At 36.4% G+C, this 14894-nt stretch overlaps 3 protein-coding genes and 1 non-coding gene across 10 annotated transcripts; 1 reads left to right on the top strand and 3 right to left on the bottom strand.

Annotated features, from left to right (window-relative positions):
- LOC105175255 (thymidine kinase-like) lies at positions 7-1597 on the top strand. Of its 7 annotated transcripts, none has more exons than XR_002288146.1 (4): positions 7-229; positions 490-598; positions 753-875; positions 1055-1591. XR_002288146.1 is itself a non-coding variant. In XM_020698275.1 (4 exons), exons 1-4 carry the CDS (start codon positions 168-170, stop codon positions 1234-1236), a joined length of 231 nt encoding a protein of 76 aa, XP_020553934.1. In that variant the 5' UTR covers positions 7-167; the 3' UTR covers positions 1237-1597. The 7 variants fall into 7 exon arrangements, 5 of the variants coding, with proteins under 5 accessions (XP_020553934.1, XP_020553931.1, XP_020553930.1 ...); XM_020698275.1 differs by lacking the exon at positions 490-598 and having other exon boundaries at positions 813-875; positions 1055-1127; positions 1204-1597; XR_002288147.1 differs by having other exon boundaries at positions 7-598; positions 1061-1594.
- Positions 2027-2100, bottom strand: TRNAT-AGU. The gene has a single exon. It is a non-coding gene; the product is annotated as a tRNA-Thr (tRNA).
- LOC105175406 (pumilio homolog 18-like) lies at positions 2292-4170 on the bottom strand. The gene is made up of 5 exons (XM_011097842.2): positions 3600-4170; positions 3338-3500; positions 3082-3245; positions 2738-2996; positions 2292-2626 (listed from the first exon to the last, which is right to left on the bottom strand). The coding sequence occupies exons 1-5, from the start codon at positions 4127-4129 to the stop codon at positions 2504-2506; spliced, it is 1239 nt and encodes a 412-aa protein (XP_011096144.2). The 5' UTR covers positions 4130-4170; the 3' UTR covers positions 2292-2503.
- Positions 6605-10126, bottom strand: LOC105175254 (scarecrow-like protein 13). Its single transcript, XM_011097639.2, has 2 exons — positions 9970-10126; positions 6605-8784 (listed from the first exon to the last, which is right to left on the bottom strand). The coding sequence occupies exon 2, from the start codon at positions 8517-8519 to the stop codon at positions 6861-6863; it is 1659 nt and encodes a 552-aa protein (XP_011095941.1). The 5' UTR covers positions 8520-8784; positions 9970-10126; the 3' UTR covers positions 6605-6860.

The following is a 14894-nucleotide window of genomic DNA, read 5'->3' as shown; positions in this document are numbered from 1 at the left end:
CTTCCACTGCCAGCCCTCCACTCTTCATTGCGCAACCACCAAGATGAAACCCTTCGAGAACCCTAATTTTCTTCCCACGCTGTCTGTCTTTAATTTTCTAGCTAATTCCGGTAAATGTCGAAGCTTATGCACCGAGGTGAGTCGACATTCACGTCGTTGTGGGACCCATGTTCGCCGGAAAAACAACCACCCTTCTTAAGGAAATGAAGTCCCAGAGCAGTAATGGCAGGTTGCATACATATATTATTTCTAGTTTCCTGTTAGCTGGTTTGGGTTAGTTAATGCATTGTCTTTGATGAAGTGCTATAAATTAATGTGGCTGCTCTCCATTCATTGCATACTTGCATAACATCTTTTAACTGTTCATTCGTCAATACAAGTGTGAAGCTATGATCTATTCCTTGCTTGCATTGCTGTAATATCAATTCTTGTTTTGGTTTATGATTTTGCACAAGTGTGGCAATAATAAAAATCAGACAAAGATTCTAGGTATGGATTAGACTATATTGTGACAAATGATGGACAAAAGTTGCCGTGCCTCCCATAAGCAGATCTCTCATCATTAGGAGAAAAGCTGGGTGCTGAAGTGTATGATAAGGTATTGCGAACTGTAATACGTATAGTTTACTTGGATCTATGTTTCCATATCTACATGTGAACCGAAGCATATAGTTTGCAGCATTACTGAAAATTTTCCAGAGCTTTCCTATGATAGTATGTGGGTTAATATTTTCTCGTTGACCTGATAACAGCTAGAGGTAATTGGTATTGATGAAGCTCAGTTTTTCAAAGACCTACATTGATTTCTGCAGCAAAGCTGCTGATCATGATGGGAAGACTGTAATAGCTGCTGGTTTGGATGGTGACTATTTGAGGTAGCTCTCTGTTTTCTTAGATGCCAATTGAAGGCTGGAAGACTCTTTCTTTGTTTTAGGCCTTCTTTGGTATCAGCCTATTTGATAAAATATCTGTCTGTCTCTATGTTTTCAAGCTGATGCTTACTGCGGTTTGATTCACTGAGAATTTTTTGCTTGTTTCTTTGGTTTGTTGGCAGAAGCAGCTTTGGTTCAGTACTTGATATAATCTCCATTGCTGATTCTATTACAAAATTAACTTCTGGATTTGAGGTATGTGGTAAATGCGCTTACTTTACTTTGAGGAAGACAGATGAGACTAAAATGGAACTCATTACTGGGGTTGAAGTATATATGCCTGTGTGCCGCCAGCACTATGTAAGTGGACAAGTTAAAGAGGCTACAATAGCTGTTCTCGAGTCTCAGAACAGGCAGATTCGTACGGGTTCATAGGCATTGCCTGCGAAATTATGGAGGATTCTGCCTTCTTACATTTTCGAAGAAATCTGCGTGTATAAAGTTTGCGATTGAAGCTGGGTTGCTTCTGTATCAAATTTACTGGTATTTTACTTGTAATAAAATCCTATCAAATCCAGGCATCTATTTGAAAATTCATTCACCTATGGTGTTGTGTTTCAATTTGCTTCGCTCCAAGTTTTTGTTCTCTTCATCTTCGTGTCACAACAAAATTGTACTGAAAATTCTTTCAATGAATTGTTCGAATGAGATCTGATACTAGCTCCGTAGGGAGCTTACACTATTATCCAAAAGGTGAAACTATGATATGTATGTGTTTCAAATTGTGGCGCTGCTGTCATAAAAGTTTAGGAGGCCCAGTGAACCATATTAAAACTGAGTCTTCCAGGTATAGCGGAAAGCGTCACATTGAGTCTTCCAGGTATAGCGGAAAGCGTCACATTTCAGCCTTTGACGTATTATTAACTAATAATCAATATGTTTTATCATCTGTCAACTATGTAGATTAAAAATCACTAACAATAGTTAAAAGAGAAAAAAAAAATAGTATAATCTTAATATTTGGTAATAATAATTGTCACGTGTCACGTGAAAGTGATCTGGAAAATCTCGTTATATCCCCTCGTATCCCTACCACAAAAATTGTGTACGCTCTAACCTGAAAACCAATAAGGAAGTAGGGCAAAATGTATTGCTGCTTTCATTGAGAGTCGAACTCAAGACCTCCCGCTTACTAAACGGGTGCTCTAACCAACTGAGCTATGAAAGCTGTCGTCCTACAGGAAACAGGAATTTAAACATATTTTTTTTCAGGAATAAAATAAAGAAACAGTTGGTGAGAGAAAAGTTGAGATTACTAAAATAAACTATCCATGTGTGACTCCTGCATTTTTTAATTTTTATTTTTATATTTTTTCTCTTGAGGGGCACATTCACAAAAACTTTTATTAACAGCCAAAACAAAAGAAAAGTTGTTCCATTCACGAATCCATAGTCATCAGAAACAGGAAAAAAAGAAAAAGAAGGAACAGAATCATCAGCTTTACTGATGCTACACTAGAGCAGTACATAAGCTCTCATTATTCCTCCAAAAGGAACAGCAGTTTCGTCTGTACATCAATCATACTTCCCTTGACAACCACAGCCATCACTTCCATTGCATCTCGATCGAGTTAATCTTCATTTGCTTCCAGAATACTCAACACATTCTTTCCACCTGCGGTTCGGCAAATTGCTCTGCGGTGAGGCTCAAGACGTCGCACGAGAGCATTGTAAAAGCTGTTAAGACCATGCTCCTATTACCAGAAAACATAACATAAGTCCTTGATAATCATGCAAGATAAAAGAGCTAGCTTTAAAGGTGGTAGAAACTTAAATTGTAGTATAATTAAGTAAACAAGAATGACCTTAGTCTTCTTTAAGGCTGCTTGAATGATATAGTTTCCAAATTGGTCTCGTGCAAGTTGAAGGGGTGCTTTAGGACAATCTAATATTTCTTCTACGACAGCAATAATCCCGCTGTCCGAAGCTTCCATGCATTTCTCCACAACATGGCTGCCTCCTTTTATCACTGACAATCGTATAAACTGGTTTTGGAGGCGACCTGTTATTCTATTACTAATGTCCATGTTTCTGATGCTGAGTAAATTCTGGACAACATAGTTCCTGGAAACAAAGGCCATGATCAAATGTAGCTAGATATGAATCCGAGATAAAATGGAAGTACTGGAGTTGGTGTAATAATTAGTACCCGTATGGATCATATGATAGATAATCTGAGACGTCTGCAATATGATTGAGTAGCGTAATTCTTTGTTCTCCCCCGATCAAATTGATGCAGTCATTCAGTGATCGACATCCCACATCGTGTATGGCCAAGTCTCTGAAATGATATATTGCGTTCTCGTAGAGTATCTGAGATTTCAAAAGACGAAGAGTATTACTAAAACCGTTTGAATTGCACAACTAGGAATTGAAACTACTGCAGAAGATGGAATTATTCATACCTCATTAGGCTGACTTCGAAAGAGGACTAGGCACTGTACAATCACATTCCTGGCCGTAGGATGAGTCATTATATCCATGAATCTAGTCGATAGAAGTCTTGCTATGGCGAAGGCATGAGGTGTCCTCTTCACTTTTCTGATGAGTTTGATGATTGAACTAGCTCTGTCCAAATATTAAGTCATTAGTTCACTTCACAGTAACTAATTAGCACAACATAGCTACAAGAAATAATTAAAAGTCTTGGAATCTTAGGATCATTACCCTTGTTTGCAAAATGCTGAACTGACAAAGTATTCCCCTTGCGACAACACCCTCCTGACGAGCGAATCCAACTGCTGGCCTTCGCATGCATCGATGAGCATTTTGTAGACAAAATGCAGCCGTCTATCCAACATCAACATAAAAATCGAGTGCTCAAGTATAGAAACTAAACTTTCCTTCTGCTCATGAGCACCCCCTTTTAAAATTTGTTCCAAATGGCTTGCATCAAGAGGTCCGGCCTGTGGGAAGGGCTGGCTCACGCCTTGATCATTCGGCAGGCTACTAGGAATCCTCGGAGAGCACATGTTACTAGGATGTAGTCCCCCAAACTGATTGTATGGCATCATAGGCCTAATCCTTGGATCACCATACAAAAGTGGTGTGCTGCTGAACTGGTGGACGAAGTTAGATGTTGTTGATGGACGATCGTAAAAAGAATTTACTGTTGGTTGTCCGATTGAAGTTGTAGCAGCCAAAGTTTCTGGTGCATGTGGACCCAAAGACCAATGTTGATGACCCGTAGAACCCATGAGATCCTCATGCCCAGGATTATGGGCTTGGGACGTGTACTCATCTCCTTTAAGGAAACAATTCACAGAGTTAATTAATATTCAAACTTCTTATAATCATTATTTTCAATCAGCACAATTGAACACAACACAGACACATGGAAATAGGCATTGATACGAGTTGAAAAAGAAGGGTCAAAACACTTAAGAGGAAAAAAATAGTGGGGGAGTGAAAATTTAGATAAATAAATAAAAAAAATTAAATTAAATATTTAAACAAAGAGTGAGACACAAAAAAGGATATTTTCATTTAATATATAGTACAGATTTTTTAAGACAATTTTAAAACTACACTTGATAATTTTTTTTATCGTTAATAATATCATCTGTTATGGCTAACGAAAATTCATAGGAAAAGATTACCTCCAGTCGTAAAGAAGCGTGCCCCCCAAATACCGTCATGAGTAGGAGAGTAGTCTTGAGCCAAAACACATCGGACTTTAATATTATTGAAGGTTGTAGGTATTGGGGCACTTTCTTCCTGAGTATTAAACGAGAAGACGCTGAAAGAGTCGGAATTTGATGGTGAGGCGTCAACGTTGATCTGAGAAGCGGCGGCTGGCAGACCGAAAGTGCCATCTTTTTTCAGTTCCATGCTTCCAATATGAAGAATCACTTCTTCATCATGATCAGCATGCCTACTAAGATTTAGGCAGCGTTGGGCGGTTTGAGAAGTTGAAGGAGCCATGCATGCGTGAATCAAGAAAGAAGGATGATCAAAGAATCATATGTAGAGGAAAAAAGGATCTGAACAGTAGTGGGGATTAATTCGTGGTTACTTGGTGTTCCTTATATACAATTTACTAAGCTGAATCCTAGTCCAATTCGGATCCTATTCTTCCACTGCCAGCACTCTCCGTTCTTTGATTGTGCAACCACCTAGTCAGATAAGGTGAATCCTAGTTCAATTTGGATATTATTCTTCCACTGCCAGCCCTCTTGTGCAACCACCAAGATTAAATCCGTCGAGCACTCTAATTATCTAACAACGCTGTCTATAATTAATTCTCTTGCTAATTATTCAAAACCTTCTCGTTCTGGTCAAAGTCGAGGCTTATGCACCGAAGGTAGGGTACAAGTCCGTCCTGAAACCTATTCACTTCTATTGCAAGAATGCGTTTTCAGGAAAGAATACAGAAAGGACTATAAGAATTCATTGGCAAATGGTGCTTCTTGGATTTATACCTAAATGAATATCTGAAGATCAAGCTTTTAGTTTTGTATGCGAAGCTGGAGATCTGGATGCTGCCCATATTTCATTTTGGTATGAAAGATGTAGTTTCGTGGAATGCAACGAACGCAGGATACGTGCAAAAGTAGCTGGAGGAGGTGGGATTGAGTCTTTATCTCTGAGTGAGACGATATGATTCGCTGCCCGACCAGTACATGTTTGCCTCTGTCTTTAGGACTTGTCCCTCCCTAGCCATTCTAGAGCAGGAGAAACAAGCTCAGGACATATTGATGTAGAGTCAAATTAGTGGAAATGTTGCAATTAGTAGTGCACTTGTGGATGTGTATCTCAAGTACAGTGACCCCGATGATGGGTTTCAAGTATTTGGTAACTCTTTGGAAAGGAATGTTGCGGTGTCAGCCATTATCATTACTCTCATCATTCTGAGAAATGTTGTATGCTGAAGTGTATGATAAGGCATTGCTGAATACCTTCATGTGGATGTCCGCTGCTATCTCTTTTAACTTGGAAATACATTGCGGTATCTACATATGACTAAAGCAGTTAATTTGAGCACTATTGGCCTGCGGAGCTCTTCTATGATATAGTATATGTGCTAATATTTTCTTGTTGAAGTCATAACAGCTAGAGGTGATTGGTATTGATGAAGCATAGTTTTTTGAAGAGCTTATACAATTTCTGCAGCAAAACTGTCGATCATGATGTGAAGACTGTAATAGTTGCTGGTTTGGATGGTGACTATTAGAGATAGCTCTCTGTTTCCTTCGATGCCAATTTATGGCTGGAAGACTCTTTGTTTGTCTTAGCTTTTAAGGAGTATCAGCCTGTCTGATACAATAGCTCTTATGTTCTCAATGTGTTCAAACTGATGCTTATGCGATTTGATTCACTTTGAGTATTTCCCCTTCCCTTTCGCTTGATGGCCAAAGGAGCTTACATTTAGGAAACTGTCATGTTCATATATCTGCAACATCTTCTACATCTAAATGCATAGCGCATCAGAGTGCGGTATTGCCATTCTGGTTTCAGGCTCGTTCCGGAAGTCAACAGGTGCTTTTCAATGTAGCCATGTAATAAAGATTTGAGGCTCCCTGCCAGTCAGTTGTCAACACACAACTAAAGCAGGTGATGACTGGTGGATTAGCTCAGTCTACTCACCACATGCCTGAACTAAAGTGTCAAATATGAATACACACATTGAACAATGTATATCAAAACATGGTCCCTCAAACAAGCACCTCAAATGTACCAACATAAGGCGGCATTCAGAATAATGTAGGTCCTGTCCCATTAAGATCTTTCTAGTACCATTCAGTGATGGGATTTACAAGATGTCTACAAGTCAGAATCAAGATTCTAGCAGCGGAGCTTTCATCAACTAGGAAAGAAAAGCACAAAAAACAGTATCAGTTTACTTTACAAGTAAAACGCACCCTATCTTGTAAATCTACATATTTATGATGATATCCCTATTATCGTATCATTTCCAGCTTTTGATTGTTATCTCCATGCCGAAGATGTTGCTAGAGCTCTGTTCTTCCATCCAAGATACAGTGCACCATGGCCCTCCGCCAATCTATAATTCGAGCTATATTCTTTCAGCATATCCCTGATAGCAATGCCGACTGATGGACTCAATTGGACTGGAGAGAATCCAGCCATCATAAGTCTCAGTCTCCACTTACCAAAAAGCTCATGCCTTTCCACCCGCTCAGTCCCCTCACAAGCGATTATGTTGACGACATCCCTCGCCACACAGTGTTCCTCTGCACTAATCCTCTGTCTATCCTCTCTTGCACGTGCTGCATCAATGGACTCGAACATTGCTGTATAATAGTCGAGGGTTTCACAAAATCGTTGGAAGAAAGTAGAAGTGTTGGTGTTGGATTCTTGTTCAACAAGGGTCACAACCTTGGGCGACAAGCTCTTAACTAGTCTAAGGAGGCGGTCCCGATGATTCATGGTGTTTACACTCTCATCTGGCATGTGGTGCAGAATATAGGGAAAATTCACAGCCAATGCCTCTCCGTGTCTAACCTGAAGATTCTCCAGTTGGACGTCGCACCCGGACATAGCCGCACCATGAAATTCAAACGGTACTCCACATGATTTAGCTACTTGTGCTAACCTCTGCCCAACTAAGTCCAATCCTCCGCCCCGGGCATGAGCTGATTGGGCATCATCGATACCAGTAATGCGAATATATGGGGGCCCACCAGCCCGGCGTGAAAGAGCCTGAATAAAGGAAACCCACTGACTACCTTGCGCAATCTGGAAATCGATAACATGGATCCTGTTCTCGTTTTCCATGGCTTCCCCAATGACAACATTAGCAGACATATAAGCAAACTTGTAGTATGGGCAGATTTGGTAAAGCACATGCATGTAAGACATCAATTCAGAACTTGTTGGTTCTTTACACTTCAACTTTTTGTAAATTATGCTGCCTGAGGATAACAACCTCGCCCTGAGTCCTTCCAACATGTATGCTCCTAATCTTTGTAAAGGCTCACCAGACACTGAGACCTGCTTTTCTAATATCTCCATCAAAGCTTCTGCAGCTGATACTGCGACCTGCCTGTCTGAGAACGAGATAGTATCAGCTTCTGATACTATTTCAGCACAGGCAACAAGCAATTGTTTCAGGTCCATGTGAGGGGCCATTTCAAGGATTCTGTTGTACCTTGTGAATGGCGAGGGCTGTGTGACTATACCGTTAAAGGATCCACTATCATCGGTATCCGATTCAGGCCCCAGCAGTTCGTTCCTCAGTACCCACAGTGCATGCATCAACTTGTTCTCATCTTCGACCCCAGAAGACCCACTCAAAGGTGAACCATAGGTATTATCAGATGAGTGATGTAGATCAGACCCATATGAATGCGAACCCTGGGGGGAAAAGGGACTCCGACTGGAAGAGACACTTACAGCTGAGGGTGAATTGTAGGCAGCAAAATCAGTTGCTGGTGTAGATTCCAGAGTGAAGAATTGTTCAGTGTAAGTTTGAAAAGAAAATCCAGACCCCTGGCTTTTGCTACTAGTTGAATTATTGTTCAGGACTTGGAAAGTCGAAATGCCATATGGTTCAACCTGCTGCACAGGCCGATTGTAGAAACTGTGGAAACCGGAAGATGTTTCGGATTCTTGGGATGCTTGCATCTCAACAAAAGCTGCAAAAAGCTTGGACAATGGAGGACTGATGCAGGAAACTTCTCGGAAAAGTTGATTTTTTCTGCTGGGACTTCGGCTAAGGGAACAATGGTACGACAAGAAGCTTATGTCATTCACGTACAAAGGGCTGCAGCATCTCAATTGACATCAAGAACTCTTTTTCACAACAAAAAGACACAGCGTAGCTATATTAGCTGTATCCCCACTTGGAATCTTGCAGCCTTTTGCAGGAGAGTATGAGAACCAACAAAATCTGCCCATAGAAAGAACAAATGGGTTAATGCATTTCACAATTATAAGTCTTCGTATGACATCAAAGAACACATTTTTCAAGACTCGCATATCCTCCATGGATGGCTGTAACACGGAAGTTGAAGTAAAACTTTACATCTCCGGTAGGGATCATTTAAAAGGAAAAAGAACAGTTATTACAGCAGTAGCCTCAAAAGGTTTCTATACAATTCAGGTCAATGGTGAAACAGCACAAACAAGATCATGCAACCTCTCAAAACGACATAAATGGGGTATTGCAATGCATAAACATAGTAAGATCTAAATAAGAAAAAAGCAAATAACGCTAACTTGGAGTCCAATAATAATTACTTTCTCCTTTGCCAGGTGAAAAGACATCACCGCCAGACAAGGAGAATTGCCTTACGAAATTCTTTAGGTTGTATTAGCTGTCATATGAAGAGTCCACAGAGTGCCGTACAAGTTTACTAGCACATCAATTTTACAAAGGATAAGGATGTTATGAATGTCAATAAAAAGAGACCGCAGAAGAGGAAAACCATCAATTAATAATAAATGAACACATTTGAAGTCCCTGCAGATGAACCCAACTTAACCTTCAATTTCAGTCATAATCCAATCAGGGAAGGTGAATTAAAAAGACATTTCTTCTTTTTCAAAATTTTCAATTAGCAACGAAAATTAAGAGAATGAATCTTCAACAGAAGTTTGTACCAATAACTGACACAAAAAGTCAAAACAAGATCTCGGCCGCACCTCAGAACGAATAACGTAATTTAATAGAAAAAACAGAATAAATTCCGCATCAAATACAAATCTCGTTTTAATCTCGCAGCTAAAATCTTTCAAGAACAAGAATAAGATCCACAACAGGTGGTATAGGTTAGATGAGGCTTTTAGTTGCACACTCGAATAAAAGACAATATCTGAAAACAAAAACGGAAACAGCTGAGCAGCAATCCGAGGATTTCCGTTTTTTTTTTTATTTCTTATATCAGGCCGAGGGTTAGAAGAACACAAAACAGAAACAAAGAAATTAATAGATTCTTGTGTGTATAGAAATACCCAAAACCCAAACAAAAATTGAACAAATCAAAACTTTCCTCCTTAAACCCAGATAATTAAATTAGACAAAACAGAGAACAGAGATCATGTTCCTCAAGAAATAGAGTGCAGAATAACACACCTGTGGAAGAGTTGAGCTTGAGTTGGTGTGGGTGATGTGAGAGGAAGAGAGAATTGTTTGGGTGTTTGTAGTGAAAAAATGAAGAAGATGGGAGTGCATTATTAGAGTAATGATATATATTTGTTATAAAGTAGGGGGTAGCGGGGTGGAGGAACAATAAATGGGCATGGCGTACCAGGTTTACTACATAAATGCCCTTGGAACCGTGTAGACCCTTCTCTCTCTCTCTCTCTCTCTCTCACATACACACACACACATTGTAATCACTGACATCATTTAATGCTCCAAACTTTTAAGACTTTTCATTTCTGTCTTACTACAAATTGAGAGACCATTTTCGTACCAAAACAACCATCCCCATCTCCCTCTTTTTTTATTTTCTCCATTATTGCTCCAAACAACACAATTAGACACAATAAAAGCTCACTAACTTCCCCATAATTCTTTTCATTCCTTCATGTAATGGTTGTACAATTGATCATATATGGCGTATCAAAGAAAATTCTAATATCAACCTATTTTTATTGAATTTTAATCAATAATATAATAAATAAAATACATTTGTAGTATAATTGATGCTGAAATTATCCCTTATTACTGTCGCTGCACAGTGCATAATGCTTTTACTAGAAAAAGGGGGGGGGGGGGGGGGGGGGAAAAAAGGTAACAACAACGTTAACCGGCAGGAGTGAGAAATGAGTGAAAGTGAAGGTAACAACAACGTTAACCGGCAGGAGTGAGAAATGAGTGAAAGTGAAGGTAGGGGCGGGGATTTCCGTACGCTCTACCTATAAGTTGTCAAATGGCTTATCTGTAAATAAAGACAGAAAAGAGGGGCGGCTTGGGCCTTCCAGTTGAACGCCGCGTTTCAGAATTGTGACGTGGTTTCAAAAGTCGCTTGTTCCGGGAAGCAACATCATGAATATCACCATATGTTTCTTTCCTCATCATTCATCTCATCATCACTCCACTATATTATTATTTATATATAATAACAGATTGACGATATTTCACAGAATTTCTGGTGTGTGTTTCAGTGTGTTGGATGAGGTTAAGTTACAATCTCCACCACTCAAACCCTCCATCCAATGCTTGAATTTTATTTTTGTGTTTTTCTAAATCAAATTTCAAGAATGCTCTCTCTATTACTTTACTTTTCCAAACAATTTCCACTTGAATATATTTTAGTTGATTGGAATGCGACTATATGAGTGTGATGGGGATTATTCATAATTAGTACCTCCACTGTATATGATATTGCATGCCCTTCAGAACGACTCAAAATAGGATAGGATTTGTGTATTTTTTATTGGGGTTGATTCATGAGTCATGAACTATACCAAAATGTATCAACTATTGTCCCCCTGTGTGTTTATTATATATGCAATTATATCCTAAATACTTGATAAACACATTGAAATACGTTGAATCATCACCCATCAAATTACACATAATTTATTATTTTTTTAATAAATTTGACTCGACCCAACTCGAAAGTATTACAGTACAAACAAAAGACATTAACGTTTGAGTTGTTCAGTTTTATGATCTGATCTCATATGAACTCTATTGACCAATTTCAACTAACATTCACCTTTTCTTTTCTTTTATTTATTTATGCACCCTTTTTTCATAAATAAAAAAGTGTTAGAGAGGAAGGAAACTTGTATTCCCCATATTATATATTCACACAAAAAAGACAAGGGGGAGAATGATAAAGGTAAAGATGATGATGATGGATGTGTTTTCTACCACTAATGAAATATTAAAGATTAAACAGATAAGGTATTATAAGATAAGCATTAGAATGGCACATGTTTGATTAATGATAAAGCAATTACTTAAAAGCAAGCCAGAATCTTAATTCCACTTCAACTCATCAATTTAACACCTTGTAAAGGGCATCATCTATTGGCCCACAAAATTCAAATATATTTATATTTAGTAGTGATTGGTTTGATTTTATTAAATTTAATTTAAATGAAGAATGTAATTATAAATAGAATTGAAGAATGAAGCGGAAATTCGGATTTAAATGTTATCACCATGAGCGTCAATTCTTTTGAATTTTTATTAATATTTGATGTCTTGGTACATATTATTTAAATCTTGAACATAATGAGTAGTATCATTAATAGTTTGTTCCAATTAACTGCTAATTAACTTAACCAACTAAAATTAAAACGCAAAATTACAATGAGAAAGAAACTAAAAGTGTCAAAACACGACTTTAACAACACTTGGGCAATCCCTGCTTCGCAATTACAAGTGATGATTGTGATTTGCAGCGAGTTGGTTGGTTTACGGTTGATGACGGCATTGCCATTAATTACTTCCCTCTTTATGCGGACTGTGTGTGAGTGAGTTTGAGTTTGTCTCAAAAGAGGCACAGCTTCGCCCAACCTTAAATCTGGCTCACAGCCTCACACTCACCGCTTCTAACTTCTAACAACAACATTCCTGTTACATAGCTCAATCTGGGCCTCCATTCTGATTGGGCTTCGCCCTCACCGTCATGTCCGCATATCAATAATCTTGACAATGATCTTTTAATTCCAATTCAGATATGTTATAAATTATAAGGCCTCAATCTAACTATTTGAATGAATACTTTCGATAGTCTAAATCTGTTATTAAATTTTGATTAATATTACCCTCATTAATTAATTTTATAGAAATAATAAAAATCACAAGCGTGCAATGCATATGCTCAGCTTAGTCAATCTAAAAGTATTTGGTGAACGTAAACAAATTTAGATGTAATTTTAGAGCATATAACTATAATTATGTGGGATTATTAATCATTCAATAATTCTTAATTAATCGGTAATATTGAATTAACTTATTAATAATAATATTTCACACAATTAATGTACATAAAAATTTTGAGCAAAAAATGCAGGACTGAGAAACACTTTGGACAGAACATACCAACCAAACCCACTTGAAACTTCGTGGATGCATCCTTCCACCTTCCATGAAATTCAGCACTACAATTTATGAGGATGAATACATCATCCTGTTTGATTAAAAGTCTCTTCCCTCCTCCTTAGTCGTATACTATCCTTTCTCTGCTTTAAAATATGTCTTAAGATGGAGGATTCTTGTTTGGTTAGTTAAATTACAACTACGTTTCTTAAAATTTTATATAATTACCAACACTTCTTTCTTATTTAAAAAATTATAAATAAATAAAAAGTAATTAAGCAGTTTTTAGAAGATATTATGGAAATTACTACTTGACCTTATTATTTTTTTTAAATAAAAAAATATTTGAAAAAATATCTTCTTTTTTTTTTTAAAAAAAAAAAAACTTAAGGGTAAAGTGAATAATTCATAGGGCATATTAGTCTGTTAAAATATTTTCAAAAATGTTAGAAAATATATAAAAATTATTAATTCTAATCCAAAATAGAATTTTAGTCAGCTCAACAAAAATTAAATAAAAATCCATTGAAGGCTAATGAAATGGATTTTAAGATCATGTCGATATTTGTAATTTTTCAAAAAACGAAAAAGTATTTATAATTATACCAAACTTAGAAAAAGTGGTTGTAATTTAACGATGTTGTTTTGATGCATGTTTATCGTTACAACGTTCTTCTTAACTTAGCATCAATTAGAGCTTAAAACCAAAAATTAAGAAAAATTGCTTGCGATGTGTAGTCGACAGTGTTGCTAATTGTCAAATAACGAAGTGAATCACTACAATAATCTTATTTTTCACGGAAAGTATTTTCCATACGGAATTTTCTTAGTTGCACCTTAATTCTTTACAAAAATATTCATGATTTACTTTGAAATTTCTCTTCTTAATTCATATATATATTGTGTGTCTGTGTGTTTTTTTTTTTACGTATTACACTATAAGAAAATTGATTATTTCCTACGTACAACTAAAAAATTTATGATAATCAATACTATCAACCACCATTTAATAAATTAACGTGAAAATTAAGTTGTAACTTTAATTAATCAACATATGTTACGAACTTAAATATTACCAAAATTCAGTATTTATAATGATTTTTAGTTATAATGAATTTGGATAAATATTTGAAGTATTTTTAAAAATAAAAATAAGAATATTGAATTTGGGCAGCGTCTCGTCTACGTCCATTTACAATATTAATAGAAGAGGCAAAGCGATTTCAACTGCTTACCAAGACTAATTAACTATCGCTTCTTAATTATATTATTAATATTTATACTAATTACGAGTTAATTATATTATTTTTATTTTTTTAAAATATAAAATCATTGATGTGTGTGTGTATATATATATATATTCTGAATTAAATGACATAATGGATGGTTTATTTCTATAAAGAAAAAAGAAATTGATTACGCAGAGTTGATTTAAGACTTCATTTTCTTTCTAATTATTTAAGATATTATGCTATAAAATATTAGAGCTACGTATCAATATTGTCGAGACAGATGAGAATAGAGGAAAGAGTAATTATATGATTATATTAATAATTTTATAAATTAAATTGAACGATTGAATAATATTATATATATATATTAGTTTAATTGATATATTAATATAACAAAAAATATAAAATAAATTTATATAAAATGAAACAAATAATAGAATTTAAATTCATTATAAAAATTATTAATGATAAAAAATGTGAAAATTTGTTTCCGTAGCGTCTTTGTGGCTAGAATTTAAATTCATTAAAAAAATTACTAAAGAAAAAAAAGGTGAAAATTTGTTTCCGTAGCGTCTTTGTGGCATTGAGAGTTGGTAATTGTGTAATAAATACAAAGAAGGTGTGGTGAATGATCAGTGGTTGCCGCGTGAGGGAATTGGAAGGGAAGACTGTGAGACGTGAGAGCTTTGTGGGAACGCGTAAACCATAGGTATTAATGAATACTATTTGTATTATTTCATATATATATTGTTGGAATATTGAAAG

The sequence above is a fragment of the Sesamum indicum genome, linkage group LG12 (genome assembly GCF_000512975.1).
Source record: "Sesamum indicum cultivar Zhongzhi No. 13 linkage group LG12, S_indicum_v1.0, whole genome shotgun sequence".
In the NCBI taxonomy this organism is placed as follows: Eukaryota; Viridiplantae; Streptophyta; class Magnoliopsida; order Lamiales; family Pedaliaceae; genus Sesamum; species Sesamum indicum.
Note: the sequence above shows the minus strand (reverse complement) of the source record. Positions and strands in the feature narration are given on the sequence as shown.

Bases quoted from the DNA above. Each gene is read 5' to 3' on its own strand.
- LOC105175255 (XM_020698271.1), top strand. From the start codon at position 168: ATGTTCGCCGGAAAAACAACCACCCTTCTTAAGGAAATGAAGTCCCAG. The intron at 230-812 runs GTTGCATACATA...TGATTTCTGCAG, and splicing joins TCCCAGAGCAGTAATGGCAG to CAAAGCTGCTGATCATGATG. The intron at 876-1,054 runs GTAGCTCTCTGT...GTTTGTTGGCAG, and splicing joins TTGGATGGTGACTATTTGAG to AAGCAGCTTTGGTTCAGTAC.
- LOC105175406 (XM_011097842.2), bottom strand. From the start codon at position 4,129: ATGGGTTCTACGGGTCATCAACATTGGTCTTTGGGTCCACATGCACCA. The intron at 3,501-3,599 runs GTAATGATCCTA...ATATTTGGACAG, and splicing joins TCAGCATTTTGCAAACAAGG to AGCTAGTTCAATCATCAAAC. The intron at 2,997-3,081 runs GTACTAATTATT...CTTTGTTTCCAG, and splicing joins CTATCATATGATCCATACGG to GAACTATGTTGTCCAGAATT.
- LOC105175254 (XM_011097639.2), bottom strand. From the start codon at position 8,519: ATGCAAGCATCCCAAGAATCCGAAACATCTTCCGGTTTCCACAGTTTC.